The sequence below is a fragment of the Poecile atricapillus genome, chromosome 2, assembly GCF_030490865.1.
Source record: "Poecile atricapillus isolate bPoeAtr1 chromosome 2, bPoeAtr1.hap1, whole genome shotgun sequence".
NCBI classification, from domain to species: Eukaryota; Metazoa; Chordata; class Aves; order Passeriformes; family Paridae; genus Poecile; species Poecile atricapillus.
Window position 1 is genome coordinate 145,399,442 of NC_081250.1, and position 21,390 is coordinate 145,420,831.

Sequence of the window (21,390 nt, forward strand, 5' to 3'; positions counted from 1 at the left end):
GAAATTTCCTGCTTATGTCCTTAACTTGGGCCCCAGGGAGGGAAGAGGCTTCCCTAGGAGAAGGGTCTGTCTAGCATTTTGGACCTTCTGTTGCCTTCAGAAGGGAGTCACACACAGCTATAGACAGGAATTTAAAAAGGAACTCATTTTCATGTAATTGCTTTAGCTTTGCTTCTGGGTGTTTCCTGCTAAGCTCAGTAAAGGAAGAATGTCTGCAAGAGGAGTTGGAGTAGTTGCAGGTTGGTTTAATTAAAAATCTGGAGTACTTGGCCACCATCAGCAAGATCCAGTCTGAACCAAGTGCACAGTTAACGAAAGTCAGTCTGACCATAACAGCTTTTACATTAAAAATCAAGTGAAATTATATAGAACACTGTCAAATAATTATTTAAGGTAATATCTGACCTAGATAGATGGTCCATATTGCTGACCTTGCAAGAGTAAGGAGTTAATACAGCCTAACACCTAGTCCTAGTCTATGATTACATCATTTGTGTGCTGGAGAGCATGTAAAGGATAAGGAGGCAGGTGCTCAGAGGCTGGCTGCTGTCATGGCCCTTCCCAAGCCCGTGGAGGTGGGTGGCTATCTGCCCTCGTGTCCCACACTGCTGGAGTTCCCAGTGCGATGCCGTGTCCCTCTCTTGGCTCTTCGGAATCCGCTCCGCAGGGCTCCTTCCTCCTCACTGCTCTCCTCGGAGCTGGAACCCCCTGTGCCTGTTTCTGTGCCTGTTTCTGTGCCTGCTGGAGGCCTTTCAGCAGGGTCCCCTGGGCAGGAGACCTTCTCCTCCTGGCACTCGTGCCTGTGGGGAAGCTTCAGGCTCTCGTTGAAGAAGGCAGAAGCCATGCACTCGGCCGCAGCCTTGTCACAGGCACAGAGGAGCTTCTCACACGTGCTCCATCCCATGCCTGAAAGACAAGTTTCACAATTAATGTTTGAAAGCTGTTAAACTTACTTAATGTATAATTTGCCATGGGCATATGGGCTTTTGAAAATAAAATTTTCAAATCTGCCATGAATTTTAGTCTCCAAAGTCACCATTAATTACCTAAACAAAAGCCTGACACCAAGGTGCTGGGCAGTGGACATTTCTGTTTGCTTTAGTTGAATTTGTGAATGTAAATACACAAATAGCTGACTTCTGTCTGCAATTATGAAGTGTCTAAATGAAATTTTCTCAGCCTGACCTGGTCACATGTGCAGCAGTGTAATAACCTTTTTCTCAACTAGGAAAAACGTTCAAGTTTATAGTAAATATTTCTGTCTCTGTACTCAGCTCTAGCAGCTCTGTCATAGTGTCATTCAGTCTATCATGTTGATACATTGTCATTTCCTCTCACACAAGCTTACATTTCGGAGTATGATCCAAACATACAACTTCAGATCTCAAATTTCTTTCTGCATGACATCCAAGTTTCTTAACTTGCTCCATACAGCAGTGATGAGAGAAGCAGCATCTAAAATAAACAGTAGAAGTAAATGGAAAATACTTAATGTTCCTGAACCCCAGAATGCTCACAATTATTTGTCTCTTTATTTTCAATGCCCATTGAAACTAAAAATTTTAGTTTTCATACCCTGGAATTTTTTTCTGTGAAGAACAGAAAACAGCCCAAGCTGTTCCTACTTTCTTCCTATACTTGTTCCTACTTTCCTGATTACTTTTGTGTCATGTGTTTAACAGGAGTGTGTTTTAAGACACATAATTACAATTATAACTGTGACCTAATCTGCCATGAGAAGTGTCTTCCAGTGTTCAAATCTGGGCTGGAAATCTGAAAACTGCATCATGATACCCAGATCTTGCCATCATCTAATCCAGTTTTTCCTGTGTGGGTTGTCTTGTTTGTGTGTGAGTGCAGGAAAAGGGGTGCATGCTCTGCTTAGACCTGATGTGCCCCAACTGTTAGGAACTTCCACAAAGGAAGAGATTTTTAGCTGTAAATACAATGCCCCAGAGGTGCTTTTATTTGTGGAATTCTCTACATTGCCCCTTATTGTCAGCCATGCTGGCTCTTGGCCACAGCTCTGACAGAACTTTGCTCCAGCTCTGCTCCCTTCTGAAGGACAGTGGGACCTGGGTAAATATCAATTCTTCTCTTCGTAAATCACCTTTCAAGCCACCTCTTAACCAAGTTTCACTGTGACCCTTATCCATTTGATTAACTCCTCCTTCTGCTCTGCTTACCTCCTATTGTTCTCCTTTCTTACTTTAATTAAGTCCTCTCCAAAATATTGATGCAACAACAGAAAGTGGTTTAGTCACATTAGACTATTTAGTGTTTTATTTAAGTGGATTTTTTTTCCCCAAACTGTGACTTGACTACTGCTACATAGCTATCCAATGCCCAAAAAATGATGTACTGATCTTCCTTGATCCCTGGGCACCACAATAGCACTCACAGTTAATGGCACATACAGAGGAGCCCACACCTGTCCAGTGCATCGGTGGGATCACCTCTTCCCTCTTGGCCACAGTAGCAGCCATAAGACTCAAATTCCTCTGGGCATCTCTCAGTTAAACAGAACAGCATTTCTCCAAGCTGGGGCAGCTCCCTCTTCACTCTTCCACGTCCTCTCTCTTGCAGAAAGGTCAATCGCTCACACACTGCAAAGCAAAGTTGTTATTTGACACATCATGTTCTAACTGGTTGAGGGCTCTCTTGTGAAGACAGAAGTGTTTCCAGAGCTATCAGAAACTTTGAAGGACAACGTTTTACCATCTCTAAATTATTGCTTCAATCCATGAATTATGGCTCTTAGAATACTGCTGACTGAGGAAGACAGCAAAAGGGCAAGGCAATATTTAAAGGGGAGAGAGATCCCTTTGAAGATAGAGCATACAAATCAAAGTGGACTTGAAATGAGAACACTTAGCAGTCCTTTGTAATCTTTCATAAGTAAATTTTTCTTTTGGAATATTCGAACTCAGCTGACTATTCAGTGGTTTCTGTCTTGGTAATTCAGGAAATACAGTTCTAACCTCTTGTTCTTCCAGTGATAGCTGGGCAATGACGGTTTTGCTGAAGGAAATAATTTATTTTTTTTTTTTTTGTTCTCATTTGAAACAGTCAAATTTCAGCTGTGGTGCCCCAAGACCAAATGCAGGAGTGATGTGTTGTAATGGCTATTTTACTGCTGAGGTTTTGGCATCACCAAATCCCAACCTTAATGTCTCTGTGCTTCCCTCTACTCAGGAAGAACTGATATTGTGAGAATTATTAATAAGATTTGAAAGAACACAGGGTTCCATATCAGGAAAAAGACATCTGGGACTTTGCTGGGGAAAGGATGGAAGGGGCTGAATGGAAGGAGAAGGAGGGAGGGAAGGAGGAAGGGAGGGCTTCTGTTCCCTCTGCATCCTCCTTTCTCCCATGAGTAATTCCATCTTCCCCTCTGCAGCTCTAGACTGTTTCCCTGCTCCTGTCAGAGTCAATCCTGGGTTACTGTCTCCAACAGGAAATTCTGCCCATGTGCCTTCTTGGGTCTTGACTCATCCATGTTAATTCACAGGATAAACCACAGGTTCAGGAAATTGATCTCTGCTCTCTAAAAGCTGGTGTTTTAAAATCAAATTTTCCAGTTTGGTGAAAGGTGGGGTAGATTCTTCTGCTCTTTTCCTGTTCCAGGGTTACTTCTCTCCATTGGAAAGCCTAAAAAGATGGATGGGACAGTCCTGACTGTGAACTTATAGCTGTGACAGGTCTGAAAGCTCTTAGGATCACTGGGATCTCTGAGCAGGAATTGGAACAGAATCAGAAATGGTGAGAAGTCTGACTGGCAAGACTGTGGCAAAAGTTCAGAATGAAAAGCAGGGAAGTTCCTATTATTGTTTCTGCTTATAAAACAAAGTGACTTAAAATTGTGATTAAATTACTTAAAACAAACAAAAGCAGGGAGAAACAGTTCCTGAGCTCATTATAGATATTGCACTATATGAAAAATGTACTTACAAGCTAATAAGTAGTTTTTATAAGTGTTTCTGACAGCATATTGGCAGTAGAGTGATGGAAGCTTTGCAGATGTCTCCACCTCCTGTTCTTCTAAATACCAATACGTGTGTGCTTATCTAACATTTAAAATAATGATAATCTTTATATGTAATTCATACCTGCTTTTAATACAGAAGTTGCTGAATATTTCATCAGATGTAATGGTGGAAAAACCCTTTATTTACCTTTTCCTTCAGGTCCTCTCTCAGACAGTCCCAGGTCCAGAGCTATTCCAGAGGAAGCTGTGCTCAGGCCACCCCTTGCAGAGCTTGTCTCTAGAGAAGACAAAGGCATAGATCAGACTTGTGAAGTTAGGATGAACTCTTCCTTCAGGAGTGTGTCCAAAGGTGAATATTCTAAACTATTATCAACTGCAGTCTTCTAAAATTTGTTAATTCTTAGTGGGAGGCTGTTTATTAATGGTTAGTTCAGCTTTCCTGGTCAGGTGTCAGTGAGCTGCCCTTTCTAGTCAGTGTTATACATCCTCTATTGTATGTAGCCTCCAAATTTAAATAACCAATTAGTTTCATTCCACATATCCATGAAAAATGCTGACTGCTCAGATAGCTGTGAACAGGAATAGGGGAGTCCTCTAAATTAGAAAATATGTAATTAATTTTTCACTTGCCTTTTCCTTTTGTCCTTGCAGGTGTGCCTGCAGGACTCTTGCTGGTGGGAACAATTTTGACTTGCATTGAGTTACTGTCTCCTGGGAATGAGGCTGGGGATGTGGTTATCTCTTCCACTGAGACCAAAGCTTCCATAAATCCATCTTGTTCTGAATAAGCAGAAAAAAGAAAGCAGAAGAAGAAATAGAAAATAAACAGCAAGATTTTAATTTTAGATAGCTGGTGAGAGCAATATCCTCAGGCAGAATGAGTGTGAATTGTTGGTCATAGAGAAGGAATATCTAAGAGGAAAATTGGAAAAGCAGAGTATCTACACTGGTCATTTATTCACACCTCTTGTCTTTCAGAAGAAAGGGCTGTGGTTAACTATGATCAGTTTAACTGCTGATTGGATTTTTTTTTTTTTAATTCTCTATGTACTGAGACAAAGAGCTGTGCCAGGTGCTGAAATCATGTTGTTTGCTGCTAAGTCAGCTGTACTGAGAGATAAAGTACAGGTGAGATGTCATTTGCTGAGTAAATTGCTTTAAAAAGTGTCAGTTCACCTGAAGTTTCTAAAACTGAGAGTAACATCAATGAAAGGAGGAAATTATTTGACTGATGCAGAGCTGGGTGACTGAAGGGTTTACTTGGTTGTAACCACAAGGAAATATTGAGGGGAAAATAAGTTGACAAATAATTGTTTTCATGAGTTTCTTTATCCTAACAATTAAATTGGTATTTGTTTTTAGATTATCTGACACTCTCTTGTTGATCAGGAATGTTCTGGTGAATTTGGAAGTACTTAAAATATTTTTTTCTTATTTTCTAAACCTTTTTTCATATAAACTAATTTGTAAATGAAAATACTTATCAAATTGTTTAATTTTTTCTAAATGTCAGTGTGAACAATGTGGCATTTCACAAAATAAATACTTTTAAAATTGTAATGGGAATATATTTTCATATTTTTAAAGCTTTCCTTTTGAATTCTTTGGCTGAATTTCTTAATTAGTCTAAACTCAAATTCATTAAACTTGTCCCTCTGATGTTCTGGTTTTAATATGTATTGAAAATAACCTGTCACAGGATAAGAGAATAGTTTAAAAGAAATAAAAGTACTGCTAAGAACACAGCAAAGCTCATGAAGGGTGGCAGAAAGGGATCAATAGTCACACACTGGTTTTATTAAAGTGCACGTTTTATGCTACTTTGGCAGTGGAATGTTGACATGAAAGTGATTTCTGCTGGATGTAGAAAACTAAACCAGAGTTTGGGAAATTCTACACTTAGCTAAGAATAGATATCACAAATAATCTCATGGGAGCCATGCAGACCTGCAGCACAATACACTGATTTTTCTGATACATTCAAGTTAATGTAGGAGAGAATTCAGTGATTTTGACCAGTGCTTAGTACAGCAATGCCGAGTTCATTGGGGTGGGAGGCAGAGATATTGTTCAGACAGCGTAATTAGTCAAAAAATGACTGCTTTCTACTCTCCATGTGCAGTTTTCTCTGACATTTTTCTGGTGGATTTCAGTCTGCCTGGATAATCCCTTCTACACAAAAAGGGGCACAGGAAGCTTCCTGATCTACCAAGGTGCTCCATTTTCAGCTGTACCTACTGGTGAGGCTGTGCCCAAAGCACAGACACCTGTGAAAGCTGGAACAGCTTTTAGACTGAGAGTTACCTGAAATTATCTATAATAAAGGATGAGGCAAAATCAAAATGAACGCTTCTGGCAGCAGATGCTGTGACTGTAATTTACAGAAACAGCCATGATATCATAAAACCTCATGTGAAGAGGCTTTCAGAAATACTTGGATGAGGAGGGCAAATGAGTGGCTGGAGGCAAGGAACAGCTAATGCTTCTCAGCCAGGTTTTATTGTTTGTGTATCTGCTACTGGACCCTGATCTAAATTTGATTCTCCAGCAGCCCTGTTGCTGCCATGCACAGATTTCTGTGATGTTTTTAGATGAAGAATTGCTGTGTCAGTCAAAGAAAGAGGATCACTGTCACTGACCTTTAATGGAGAGGATGGGGGCAGCAGGAGCTGTGCCTCTGTGGTTCCTTGAGGTAACTGTACAAAAAAGAGAGGCATCGTGGTAGTGACCTGCCAGCTGAATTTCTGCCATGCATTTCTGAAATGACTTAAAGCATTATAAAGCTTAACCAAACAGCCTGGAATTATAAAGGTGACAATTAGGAGAAGCAAAGTGTTCTGCTAAAGGATGTTCAAGTCAGAAGAAGAAATATTACCCAGAAATCCTGTGCTGAAGATTTTTGACTGTGACACCACAGAGCTTCATGTATGAAAATCCATCTTCACCTGGAGTCAAGAGTGCCAAACTGGTAAACAAAAGTTTAATGACTCTTACCTCTGGCTTTAGAAGTTGCCAAGACTGTGTCACGAGGCTCAAAAGAAACCACTGTTGAAAATAAAAAATATAAACTCAGGAAACACATTTCCAGCACAGTTATGATCAGTCAGGTTGCTGAGAAGAGTTTTTACTGAAAACAACAAGGTCCAGACATATCATGGGCTGACATTTGCCTGTTTTTCTCAGTGGTATGTTAATGATTATAGAAAAAGTGATACTGATAAATTAATCTTATTGCATGGAAATAATGTACATAGCACTGACACAGGATTCTATGATTCTATAAAAGAAGCAGCATAAATATGGCTGAATTGGGAAATTTAATATTACAGGCATTTGACAGGCAAATAGACTAAACAGGAGTTGGTCTGGCATCCCAGTGTTGTGCACAGAAGGTTGCTGCATTCCTTGGGAACACCTTGTGTTTGCTTGCACTAAAAGTCAGGTATGGATGGGCAGGCATAAGTCCAAATAGCTCCCTAACCTCTAATTTATTTCTTTATCTGATAAAATTATTTGCATTTGTCAGTTGCCTTTTGGTAAATTATAAACATAGCTATCAAATGATCTAAAAAGCAATCTCCACATTATTTTCTGTGTTAGGACGTTGTGATGTGAAGAACTCCTTTGCCTTGAATGAGTTTTGCAGTGATATTTAGCTTTGGTTTAATGCAGCTTCCACAGCTGTCAATGTTGAAGCTTCTTTGGGCTTAAACAGGGAGACAACTGGTTAAATAGTAAGTGGTTCTCCAAATGTTTCCTTCAAAGACTGATTAGAAATGTTATCTGTGCTGTTTTCAGCTTTCTAAAATTCCTAATACAGGTTTTTATTCCTTGGTAATACTTGGAGCCTTGTGATGGACTGTGCCTCATTAGGGAGCAGGAGCAGTTTTTTCAGGAAGTAAAAGATTGCTACAGAAGTGCAAATACAGGTGCTGTCATTGTTTCAGGAGTTCTGTTTTCTATCACAAAGTGTCCCAGAAGCAGATAGAAAAATATGAACCAACACTGGAGCCCCTGCTAGGCGAGAATGAAATATATGGTAAAAAACTACTTTGAAAATACAGGAGAGAAGAAACAGGCAAGAAGAAACTTATATTCAGCATAAAGCCTTTTCAGGTACCTACACTTATGCATGTGCTGCTATTTTTTTAAAAATGAAAACAAATAAACCCACAAACCTTTAAATATCAGAAACATTGTTTTTTAAAAAGAAAAAAAAAATCCATGTGGTTTTCATTATTTCAGATTCACACTTAGGGCAATGGCACACACAGAGGAGCACACTAAAGTTTGAAATCAGGTTCTTAGGTTCTCAAAAAAAATCCAACTCTCCACGTCTCACATACAAGCTGGTCTAGTGGAGTGTCCCTGGCCACAGCAGGGGGTTTGGAATGAGATGATCTTTAAGGCCCCTTCCAACACAACTCTGTGATTTTCTGGGTTAAGCCATGGCCTGGCTGCACATACCCAGTGCATGGTGCTCGTGTGCTTGGCAGATATCAGGTCCATGAACAGAGTCACAGAATCCTCAATACAGGAAGAGACCTTCAGATCACCCAGTCCAACCATCAGCCCAGCACTGCCCCTGTAACCCCTAAACCATTAAACACATCTCCCAGCACCTCTTAAACACCTCCAGGGCTGGTGACTCCACCACCTCCCTGGGCAGCCCATTCCAATGTCTCAGCACCCGAACAATGAAAATATTCTTTCTAATATCTAATCTGAATCTCCCCTGTCTCCTCTTAAGGACATTTCCTCTGATTGTTTCCCTGCAGGTATGGTAAAAAAGACCAACCCCCACCTCACTACACCTCCTGTCAGGTGGCTGCAGAGAGCAGTGAGGTCCCCCTGAGCCTGCTCTTCTCGAGACCAAACAAACCCATCTGCCTCAGCCACTCCTGATAAGAAATGTTCTCTAGTCCTCTCATGAGACTTGCTGCCCTTCTCTGGACACACTCCAGCACCTCAATGTCCTTTATTAAAATGAGGGACCTAGAACTGAGCACAGCACTCAAAGTGCAGTCTCATGATGCTGAGGGGTGGTCACTGCCCTGGTCCTGCTGGTCAAACTATTGCTGGCACAGGCCAAGGTGCCATTGGCCTTCTGGGCCACCTGGGCACACACTGGCTCCTCTTGAGGCAACTGTGGACCAGCACTCTTAGTCCATTTCCCAAAAAGCTCTGATGCCACTCCTCCCTTAAGAGCAGTGTGGCTTTCCTTGTGATGGAGCCACAAAACAAGAGTGCAGGAGCTAAACTGGGTAACAGTCCAAGACTGGTCTTCCTCTCTACTTCATATCTTGGCCCTTTCTCGCAAGGTGTCCCCTCCCAGAGCCATGAAGGGCTTTGGATGCTCTGTCCCTGGCCTCTTGTGTTGCAGTGATCACCACGCAGGCAAGAGCAGAACAGACTCTCACACTGCAGGAGTGAGGTTCTGTGAGTATCCACTCCTCATAAGACAGACATTGATTGTAGCAAAAGAAAAAGACTGCCATGAGAACTTCTGGGTCTTGTGGTTTAGAGACTCGCCAAGGAGACTCCGGGATGAGGAGGTTTCAGCCTGGATCTCTTCATGACATGTAAATAAACCACCAAAGTGGTGGCTCACTGGCACAGACCATGCTCAGCATTTCCTCGTGCTACTGATTGATCTTAATTAATTCAATATCTTTTAAAGACAAGAAATATGCAATTGTCTGTGGGTCCAGTGGTTGGCACAGAGGGCATCTCTGCCAAGCAGCTCACCTGCTCCAACCTGTGTTCCCAGGGAAAAAAGGCTGTTTTGATGAAAACAGGTTTTGTTGCAGTGTTCATTCTCAGCCCTTGGGAAACTTACTGTAAACACTGGTTAAACACATTAGATGCACAAATTGATAAATTGCACCTTCCCATTCACTCTTGAATCCATCACCAAAACACTACATCTACTTTTACATCAGTCCTTTTAGAAGGGCAGAAAGGAAGCAAACATCTTGTATTATCTCAGCTTTTGGGAGCTGAAAGCAGGGCTTTTTTCTCTCTAAGATGCAAACCTTCTTCCACAGATGCAGTCACAACCCGTGTTTCATCAGTCCCTCGGTGAACCACCTCTGCAAAAAAAAAAAAATTTACTTCAGAAACTCATGGCTTAGTGTGCTCCTTAGACTGCATCATGGCATAATATGATAAGAGTCATCAGAAGGGAACTTATTTCTAAATATTATTATAATTACAGTAGCAGTATTAAAATATTGCTTTGGTATTTACACCTTGCTGATACTAAATTCTACTCAAATCTAATCAGGCACCTAAAATTAGAAGAGGCATCTAGTGAACTAAAATTGAATCTGTCTTTATCAGCAGTGATAAAATCAACATGATTTTCCTGTTAGCACCAAACAATTTCCCCTTTTATTTTTAGTGTGTTGGGTCTACCATACTGTATATTACGGCCATCTGATCTCAGTGATTAAAGATTACTATCTTTAAAAAAACAAACTACCTGGCTTTGATGCAAACCTTCCTGGGGCATTTTCTTCTCTCTTGATGCATTCAGGAGGGTATGCACACATCCAGGCTGTCATACAGGTGAGTGTCTGTCCTTAGCACTGGAGGATGTGACTGTGAGCCAAAGTGCTAGAAAAGCTAATGCTGCTTTTTCACATCTCCCTCAGCTTGGGAGCCCAGAGATCCTGTCTCTGCCATGCTCTGATTGCAATCCATATGAATGAAGTTTTTAATCCAGGCCTGCTCCCACGGGGCAGGCATTTGGTCTTGTGAGGCTGTAATTTCAGCTACAGAGCACAGGTCAGTGTGTGACCATGGGAATAAACATCCCCTCCATCCTTAGCAGGCATTTTTTTCCTTACAGAATAGAAACCAAGTAACTGAACAGAGTAAGCCTCTTTTTGCTTTTCCAGTCAGTTTTTGAATGGTTTAAGGGAAGATTTGGGTTAGCAATATTTTCAGCATTTCCTGCTAGTGACCTCATCACAAGTATCATTCATTCATTCCAGGTGGCAGACGCTCCCTGAAGAAAAAAAATTCTTCACATCTAACTGGAATTTCCCTGTTGCAGTCATGTTCCTTGCCTCTTGTCCTGTCCTGTGCACCTCCAGGAAGTATCTTGTTCCATCTTCTCTCCACAGCCCACTCAGAACTGAGAACAGCAAAAAGATCTCCCCCAAGCCTTCTCCTCTTTCCTCATGGGCTCCAGCCCCCTTCCCCTTCCCCATCTCAGAAGCCTCTCCTGGCCCTGCTCCAGGACAGCAATCAGTCTGCCACCACCTTCTCCCCTGGTATTCACCCAAATAGCAATAAATGTACAGGGCACGTGAAACACAGACCAGATTTGTGTCAGGAAGGCACCCAGCTCCTGCTTCATTCTTGGGTTACATTTGATGCCAGCAGAAAATCTAGCAGGAGGGGGCAGTCGATCAGATCCCTATTATTTATTACCTGTAACTGGAGATGGGCAGGAAGAGACATCCAGCCCATTCAAGGAGGAGTTAATCTCTGCATTCATAAAGCATTCAATGGCATCTTTGTCACAGGTGCAGAGGAACTGTTCACAGGGATCCACAGACTCTGGAAATAAAACAAAAATCCAGACAAGGCGCTATTGAAAAACCTTTTCCACCTTCTGCTTTTTCCTCCCTTTAAGGTTTGTGTCTGTATTTTGTTAGTGCAAACTTATTTATACTGTATTTCCCATACAAAACATGGTTAAGTTTCATAGTCCAGCTCTTGTTTTAAACACCAGCTGATGCAGCCTGGCATGGCTGTCAATAATTATTATTACATCATTTGTTGTGCCTGCAGAGTATTGAGGACTACAGAGCGATGCTCTTGTTTTTCCATGGAAAACACAATCCAGCTGATACTGCATTTAACATTTCACAGACTTCATTAAATATTCCTCCTTACTCTAAGAAGTCACAGTCCACAATCCAAGCCTTTCATGTGAGGTGTGATTTGCTGCTTATAAAGAATCAGAGAACCCTAGAACAGCTTGGATTCAAAGGTGTGTTAAACCTCATGTCATTCCACCCCCTGCCATGGGCAGGGACACCTTCCACTAGAACAGGTTGATCAAAGGCCCATCCAGCCTGGCCTTGAACACTTCCAGGGATAAGACATCTAAAACTTCTCTGGGAAACCTGTGCCAGTGCTTCACCACCCCCAAAGTTAAAAATTTCTTCCTAACATAAAGGATATGAAACTGTTTCCCGGGAAATACTATTTTCCCACTTCTTAATTTCTTCTTTCAATACTATATTTCCCTCTTAAACTTGTCAGAGTTTAAAAACACATTGACTTTTCATAGCTGTCACACTTCTATTTTGTATTTGTGATGGAGACAATACAGAAAGAGTTTAAAAAGCATTGTTAATGTTTAAATGCACTTGGACCATTAGAGATTGGCCTAAATAGCAAAAATGGTTTTAATTTGAAACAAGAAATGGAACTTGGGTCAGATTGTTGCATAAAAAGGATGTATTAGTCTGGGAATTATGCTCTTCTTTGCTGGTATCCTCAAACCATGTTCTTACATATAGACTTTTCTGAGAGCCAATATTTGATGAAAAATTATATTACATGTTATTAGGCATTAAAGAACCCCACTGCATTCCTGTCAGGTCTGTACCAGCATTGCACAGAACAGTTCCTGTTATAACACACGTTCTCTGCCTCAGCTGTAGCTGAGGAGTGTGCGTGGCCCTCTGAACAAAGAATCTGATCCCTCAAAGTGCAGAAAAATCAGGCCTTGATGCCTCAGAAGGAGATTGTTTTTCAGGTCTCTCCTCAGCATCTGCTGCATTTCTGATGTGTGGAGACATCTCAAGCAATGTTTAGTGGTCCTGCAAAGTAAAGGAAACCCCAGGAAGACGCTGCCTGTTGAAGAAACCATGGGAAGTGGAGGTGGTTTCCGATTAATTTGCCTATGACTTTTGGTAGGTAGACAAGAATAAACTTCTGGTTGCAGTGAGACTCCAGTTTTAAGCTTTTTTGACAGGTCAATCTCACCACAGGTCAAGTTTTTAGTAGAGCAGCTGAAATCTGCAGAAATCTTGGATGGGTCCCACGTGCACTCCATCTCCAGTGCTTCCTCGTAGCATTTGCGGTGCTGGAAACAGCATCTTTAAAAGGAAGGAACAGAGAGGTCAAACCATTTGATTTCAGTTCATGGTCAGACTGCAGTGATGACATGTGGCTCTTATGCAGAACCACAAGGGATGCCAAAGGAGAAAAGGGGGTCCATGTGTGACCCCCAGACAAAAGAAAGGCCGAGTGCTGCCTTTCCCAGAGTCAGAGTGCTGAGATAACCATAGGTGCATGCAAAGCTGACTGCTGGGACCAGGTCTGCCCTCTGTGGGTGGCCAAACATTTCTGTCCTGCTGTGCTACCCTTGCAAGGACTTTACAGGCATTTTAAATAAAAAATCCACTGCCAGTGCACAAGTACTTCTCCTCAGCACTGTCAGCTCACTGACAAGCACAGCCCCACAAGTCAGCTCCAGACATCTTGGATCTAGTCCTGTCCCAACCTTTCTCACTGCAGATTTGGAGAACTACACTCATTGAACCTGGCACTCATAGAGGGTTAATGGCTCTGCAATGTGAATTCCTGGGTCTGTGGAGACTATATAAATACATAGAGTTTTCTCCTCTATTTCTTGTACTTGTATGTAACAATCACAATTGAAATGCACCATTTAGCCATGGGAAAGGGCCATGAAATATTTTTCTCTCACTAGAGTAAACCAGTTTTCTCCTGTCACTATACAACACAAACAGTCAGAAACCTTGTGTTTTCCTGCACCTCTGCTGTCCTGCCAATCTCAAATTGCTTACAGGGCCACTTAAGTTTTGAATAGAAATAAAAAGTCAATTAAACCAACAAGCTCTTCTTCATTCCTCTCCTCTCTTCAGCTCTTTGTACACAACATCTCTGTGCACTGACATCAGCTTTAAATGAAACGCCAGTAAAAGAGTCATCATTTACCCAGGTAAAATTGTTACATATATTAAAGGGAATTGCTGTTAGATTCAGATTGAAATACCCTCATTTCAGAGAAATGGACTCAAAACACTGATTGAGTTGTAATTAGCCTGGACAATGCTGAAGGCAAGGACAACATGAACGTCCAAACCCAGTATCTGCTGCCAGGAAGGCTGGCAGCTGCTCCTTGCCAGGCTCCCTTCTAGAGAGCCCATCTAGGCTACACATGCACTTTTTCATCTCCTATATTTAGAAATAATTTCTTATTGAATCACTGACTGTATTAATAAATAATGATCACAATATTTAATTTGTCTTCACTAGCAGAGAGGGAGTGCAAGGAATGTATCTAAAAAACTTGATGGCAAATAGCATTCAGCAGAAAGGCCTGATGGCTCCTCTGCACCACAAATTCTATTGTGCCTTGTTCCAGAGATGAGGCAGAAATCTGTGAGCTCCATCAGGAACAGGGTTTTCAACACATAACTGGTGATGTCTCAACACTTTCCTGACTCTACCTCAGGTCTAGTGAGGTGTTAGCATCTAAAAGCTCCTCTAATCGCATAAGAAGTCTAACAAAAAACTCTCTGGTTTGTTTAGAGATTCATAATTGCATCAACATTTGCTGCAACAGTTAATCCAAAAATTTGCTTAGTTTCCCTTTGCAAGCAGGATATTGTAATATATGATTTGTCTTCTGAGCCTGCCTCTCTTTCATAAGGTCTGTGGAGATAAACTTGGCTCCTAATATAGATATGACAATGAGCTACTCTGGAAAATGGGAAAAGGTTGGTCTTAAAGGCATTAATACTTTCCAATGCCTTAAAAACCTGCTGTGAGGCATTGAGCCCTTTTCTATGGAACAGAAATAGCACAGACAAGCCCCAGTATTTGCAAAACTAGTTTCTAAGAAATAAAATCAGTGAAAAAAATTGCAACACTGTGGGAACTGTCTCTGGGAAAGACACACAAGCCACTGGTTTGGAGGCTCCCTTGAACCAAAAGCACATCTCTGTCAGTGGCAAAGCAATAATCAATCTCTGTTTGCTGCACACGGCAGTAGGAATTCTGTGCTGATAAGGAAACCTCACCCCAGGGCTGCAAAACAATTTGTAAATACAAACTGGCTGTGTGGATGACTCTCAGGACAAACCTGCTGATGGATGTTTCTGCAGTTTCTGGGTTTGTGCTGCTCTGCATTAAAATGAAGCTGAGTGAAGCAAAAGCCCAGGTGCTCAGCTCTTGGGTATCAATCCATTAAACTGACTCGAGCTCCCATTTCAGGATGTCATCACAATTGTTCAGAAAACCTTTCACAGAGAAACTCCATGGCTTTTTTCCAGTAGCAGGGTCAGATCTCCATTTTCCCAGCCATCCCATGCTGCAGAGTGGATGGATTAATTTCCACCTCTCTATAGGCTTAGCCCTTTCTGAGTCATTGCTGTCTTCACTCAGGGAATTAATACATTACATTGTTGGAAAACCCATTTTCTTCACAGACATGGATATATCTTGATTCTCTTTGAATTTCCTTTCACATCTCCTGCTGATATAATTGAACAAGTATTTGATTGTCCTGGCCTGAGATTACATTCTCTCTCACTAGAGCCAGATGATATGGGTTTTACCCCTAAATAAATCTATATTTTTATTACTGTTTTTATATCATTTATACAGGAGTTATGCTTTGGATAGTCAGAGCATGAGGGTATTTATTGGCAGTCAGGGCAGAAAAGGACCTCTCATGGGTATGACTTACTCATCAGCTTCATCCACGGGGAGCCCTTCCATCTCAAACCGGCAAGAGCAACCGTAGTCTTCAAAATCCCTGGGACAAAACCCAGTAACACACTTCATTTTGTTCACAAAGTTGAGAAGGGCAGGAAAGTTAGTGAAGATGGACTGTAACCAGGTGAAGTGAGAACCCAGGCAGTCTGGAAAAAGAACAGCCATAGAACACCTGGTAAGTGGAGGTGAGGCAGGGTTACACACGGGTGATGTTTGCAGGGCACTGACACTGGGCAGTGCTTGACGCTCAGCAGTGTTGTGATACTGTGGTCTTTGGGGAGATCTGCATCTGCAAAAATCCCCATTTCATCTTAGTAAATATAAAGAACAAACCCCACAGGATTTCTATTCAGTGATCAAGTACAACTGGAACAGGTACGTACCAAAAAATAATGCAACACTTTCCACATTTTGAAAGACTCCATTGAAGAGTGTGGCATTGTCTAAATGAAAAAATAAACAAACATTTTATTTTTTACTTAAAAATAAAAAAAAGGACAATAACTGTCCCCAGACTTCCCCTGGTCTCACTTCAGTTGTTAAACCATTCTGAGATGAGGTCCTAGCTATTTGCTCACACTTCCCTGTGATGCTTCTGGAGTACAAGGATTCCCAGTGCCATGCAACATTGCAGAAAGTAAAGCTTAAACCTTTCTTACTCAAGATTCTTTCAGGTGTGTTAAGCAGCTCTGGCAGGAATGCTGGCGGCTCCAGTTCTTGGCCACCTACCTCAGCAAATAAATTTGAAAAGAAAAAGATTTAAAAGTAAAAAAAACCAAAAAATACCCAACAAAACCCAAATCCCCAAAAGATCACAATAAACCAGGAGCATATATTTCATTATGACACCCTGCAGGCATTTTGAATACCTTCCTACACCAGTAAGCTGATTTATCAAAGACATGAAGTACTTGCTCAGCTCCACCCCCACCCTGGGGAGCCCAGAATTGTGCTGGTGTGGACTGGTGTGGACTGGTAATTCCATCCACTTCAGCTCAAAGCCCAGGCACTGTTAAACAGGTATTGCTGCTGAGGATGAGCTAACCCTCGTCTTCCTGTTCTCATCTGAGCAGTAGCCCTTACTGAGACAATCAGAAGAATTATATAATACAGATTTGGGCCCACCTATGTCCCAAATACTCTGTAACCCTTTGCTATAATGTGAAGCAGGGTTATTTGAAGTGATTTGTTTTTCCTGGTCCATCTTGGCTATTGCCTTATTGCCTCATTGTCTCCCTATAACTTTATATTTTAAGTTAATTATCTTTTCTTTGTTTTGAAGATGATGTGGTAGATTTGGAATATTTTCAACACTTTCATTTTTTTTCTGTTGGCCAAGTCCCAACTTTGAGTAAAATTTTATATTTGTTCTCTCTTCCCATTTTTTAACGTTCTTCCGCCTTGTTCCGTCATGTTCTTTCCGTCTGCATGATTTCAGAAGACAGTGTATTTCTTCAGATTTATTTAACCTTAGCTTTTTAAAAAAAAATATGGTAAGTAAAGGGTATTTAATGTCTCAAGAAATTTGGATATTTAAAACTGAAAAAGCCCACAATATTAAATTCATGGCATAATTTATGTTTCAGAATAACTGGTATTAGGAAAGCTGTCTTTTTTCTCCATAAAAATTCTGGGAAAGGGTTGACAGTCATCTTGCTTATTGCTACATTTTCCTGCAATAAATATAGATGTAAAACAGAAAAGCAGAGTAGTGGGGTTTTTAGATAGAAGGTTTGACTATATGTTAAGGAAAGGATTAGGAAAAAATAAGAATTATTTTAATTTTGTTTTTAATTTTTTTAAGATCATATATAAGTGCTTTCTCAGATGTCCACAACTTTTGTGGTATGAACAAGATTTTAATGGTAACAGTTATATGCTCCCAGCAATTATTTTCTCAAGTTCAGTTGCAGAATATGGATACAGGATTGAGTGAGTCAGGAAGAGGTACTTCCTCTTGTGTTATTCTTTTTCCTGAAACTCTTGCTTTTAGATAAATAGTAATCCATCCAAAGCATCCTTCTCTGCAACAGGACTAAGGGGAGAAAATTGCTTTCCAGAAACCAGAAAAAGTCTCCCAATAAAGGCTGGTCTTTTTGCAGAACTGGAATAAGTCTGTTGAAAGCTTCATAGCCATGAGGAATTCAGCTTCAGGCAAAATAATAGCCTGCTTTGCAAAAAAACCAGCATTGAATGCTATATTTGTGCACATGTTTGTTAAGGAAAAAGTAACCCTTATTTTCTGGCTTAAAGCCTGCATTTCTTCTGCAATGACAAACATCACCTGGGCCAGGTTCTGTCAAGTGCAACTGGAGCAAGGTTTGACACACTGCATAACACCACAGCTCAAACTAAGTGTTGATGAACAGCCATTAATCATTTGGTCCTTACAGCAAAATGTTTGGAAAACATGGAAATCCCATAGAGTTGAAATGCATCGGAGGAGAAAATTGACAAAAAGCATATTCCAGAGGTACTGAAAACTGTGATTGCTCCACTATCCTTCACTTGCAGTTAGTTCTGAGCAGACTGAGCTGTGTACACCCAATTAACACATAAATGTTTGAAGCTCCCCTGGAGAGGAATGTCTGCTCAGCAGTTTGGTAATTCATTGGCTCTTCTAATCCTCTCATTACAAAGTGAGCTCATTACAAAGAGAGCAAGTCAAGATCAATGAACCAATGTTTGCTAACAAGATTGCTTACTTTTTTAAATTGGGGGAGGAACAAGGAGAAAATACTTTCTGTAGTAATTATTCTCTTTTTCTCTTTTGGTATCATGTGTTTGGAACTATTGGCCCTATGTCATTCCTTGTAGAGGCAGTGAAAGATTTCACTACAAAAAATCAATCCTTTAAATCTCAGAAGACCCTGGGGTTTCCAACTTGTCTCACCTCTCTCTAAAACCTGTTAAGATTCAGTAAGTTTTGAGGAGACTTGTATGATACATCAGCTCTTGGGCTTTATCCATGGAATTTCTTTTAATGTTCGGTTATATATAACATTTTTTCTGGACTGTATCTGTGATTTTCCTACCTAACAACACTTTTCTGAAATGTTGCCTAAAAAAAGCCCATCAAAAAACATCATTGCACCTCCAGTTGTCTTTTTCAGCTGTAGCTCACTAAAACATCCTAATATAGGGCATCATAACCCTGGGAAGAAAAAACCTCGACTATGCCAGAAAAAGTCAGGGTGCAGCAAACCCAAATTATTTGATTTATTCAAGGTAATTTACGTTAATTTGTCTCAAAGATGCTATTTCATGCACAGATATTTGCTTCAGTCTCAAAGCAGAAATCAACAGAATAAATCCCATAGAAATATAAATCAATGATCCTTCCTAAACCTAAATGTAGTAATTCTTTAAGTCTTCATGTTCTGATTATATTTAGCAAGGGGGAAAGAATATAAACAAAGGTGCACAGCCTTTTAAGATTTGGGGGAAATTTTCTTCAAATATTTTGTTAGAAAAATGTATGAATGTCCAGATATTTTTGAGTGGACCATCAATATAATTATTTTTTTTTTTAAATAAATAAATAGCACAGGTATTTTGGCATTTTCTGCTGCTGCAGCGGGAAATGTGAATATTCTCTCTGATTTCTCTCTATATAGTAGTAGTCTTAAGGTTCAGCTGCATCATTTTAATGTGTTTCATATTAGGCCTGTTTCTTTTCTGAATTGCAGTGCAATTCCCTTCTCAGAAGAGAAACAACTGGTGAAGCTGATGAAGGTCAGTGCAGAATTTTTCTATGCTGGGACCCTGACTTTTCCCTCCCTTTTAGAAATAACCCCATGGATTGACCAGAAACAGTGATAGACCTTCTAAGAGTCCTTCTCTTCCCTTGCACATAATAACTTACTGGCATTCCTACACAGTGCAGAAATTTGAGATGTTTGACCAACCCTGACTCTGGGAAGTTCATTCACTCATGACAACATAATCTAAAGAGTTATATGAAGAAAAAACCCTATTCATACTAAAATTCAAAAGAGGAGCTTTAGCTGGACATGAGTTACATTTCAGGATGCACTGAATGGTTTGGAGAATTAAGACAATACAAATGAACTTAATGAGTAGAATCTCTTTATATGAAACTTATAAATTTGGAGTTTTAATTACTTAAATAATGAAAAATGCTAGCAAAAGAAGTTGCAATATTTTTAGTTGTATTTTTAACCCCAGAACATGTTTTGTTGCTTCACTACAAGTCCTGAGAGAAATATTTTATAAGTACTTCATAAAGAAAGATCTTCAGGTGCATTTGGGTGTTGAACACCAAAATTTGAGGAGAGAGAAGGTGTGTTTCTAAGGGATTGTTTCCAAATACTCATACTTAAAATAGTATTTGGACATAATGTCAAATAATCATAAAAATATATTTCCACTTACCACTGTACACCACCATGGACATAGACACCAGCAGAATTACAATCATTTTATTTGTTTAATCCAAAAACAAGGGAAAATTCACACAGCAGACTGGTGTGCCTGGTGAGTTAAGTAAAATATTAGACAGAATGTTATCTCTTCAGTCTGGGAGTGGGAAGACACCATCTTGGGAAATCATTCTTTTGTAGCCTGGATGTATTTCTACTTGATAAAATTCAGTTTTTACCCTTATCATAGTAAATGCACATATCACAGGAATGTATAGCCTTACATATCCTTATTTTACCAATGTTCTCTAAAAGTCTGACTGACAGTCTTTATTTTGGTGTTGCTTTGAATCAACAGACTCTGTGAAACTGCCATGTTGCAATAAAATCATGCACTTGCAGTTTCTTTTGTTTTGCAAGCACTTTTCACATCTTCTTTCATCCCACAAAATGTTCAAACAATTCTTATGCTTAAATGAAGATATTGTGAAACACTGTGTAAATGAAGATTTATTCTGATATTACATCTATGGATTTCAGTTGATCTGCAACCTATTGTATTTGTTTCCTATCACAAGAATTTGTAGTTAAATATTTATTTTAATCTGTGTTAAGACTGATCTAATATATAATAAATTTTCCTAATAAGAAATATGATGTTATTGGGAGATCTTTAGGAAATGTGTGTAAAAATTCTTCTAAATGTCTTGCACTAGTATTCATTAAATGGAAGATGATAGATTGCTTTTTAACTACGGTCACAAATTACTTTAAATTTAGAACAATTTTCCAAGTAAGTCAGGCATTGAGCTTTTTACAGCCAAATAAATGAACATATATACATCAGTTTTCAAATATGTATCAACTGATTATTATCTGATTTTATGAACTCTAATATGGAATTAATTTCTATTAGAAAATCTTGTAATATGTCATCAGGAAGTGAGATTATAAATCTAACATCCCTAAATATTTATAGTCTATTTTCCCAAACCTCTTGCCTATATTTTTGTCTATTACTCCTCAGTCACAAATAGCTTATTCTACATTGTTTCTTCCTGCCTCCCTTATTATAGAGAATATCCAGAAAGACTTACCTTGAGGGATATTATCCCAAAGCAGCTGGATGGAAGACAAATGAATATCAGCAAAGGCAGTACTAAGTTATTTATACCCAGTTGGATATAGACCTCACCCATGTGATCACTTCCTTTATCAAACCCCCTTCAACATTTATTAATTAATTCT

General features: G+C 39.9%; 1 protein-coding gene across 1 annotated transcript; it reads right to left on the minus strand.

Annotated features, from left to right (window-relative positions):
- Nucleotides 1–249: 249 nt before the first annotated feature.
- Nucleotides 250–20,201, minus strand: OC90 (otoconin 90). The gene is made up of 13 exons (XM_058831151.1): nucleotides 20,156–20,201; nucleotides 16,420–16,485; nucleotides 16,144–16,203; nucleotides 15,732–15,906; nucleotides 12,998–13,110; nucleotides 11,429–11,557; nucleotides 10,024–10,080; nucleotides 6,983–7,033; nucleotides 4,619–4,858; nucleotides 4,176–4,265; nucleotides 2,432–2,606; nucleotides 1,349–1,455; nucleotides 250–906 (listed from the first exon to the last, which is right to left on the minus strand). Exons 1-13 carry the CDS (start codon nucleotides 20,199–20,201, stop codon nucleotides 584–586), a joined length of 1,632 nt encoding a protein of 543 aa, XP_058687134.1. The 3' UTR covers nucleotides 250–583.
- Between the last annotated feature and the right edge of the window lie 1,189 nt (nucleotides 20,202–21,390).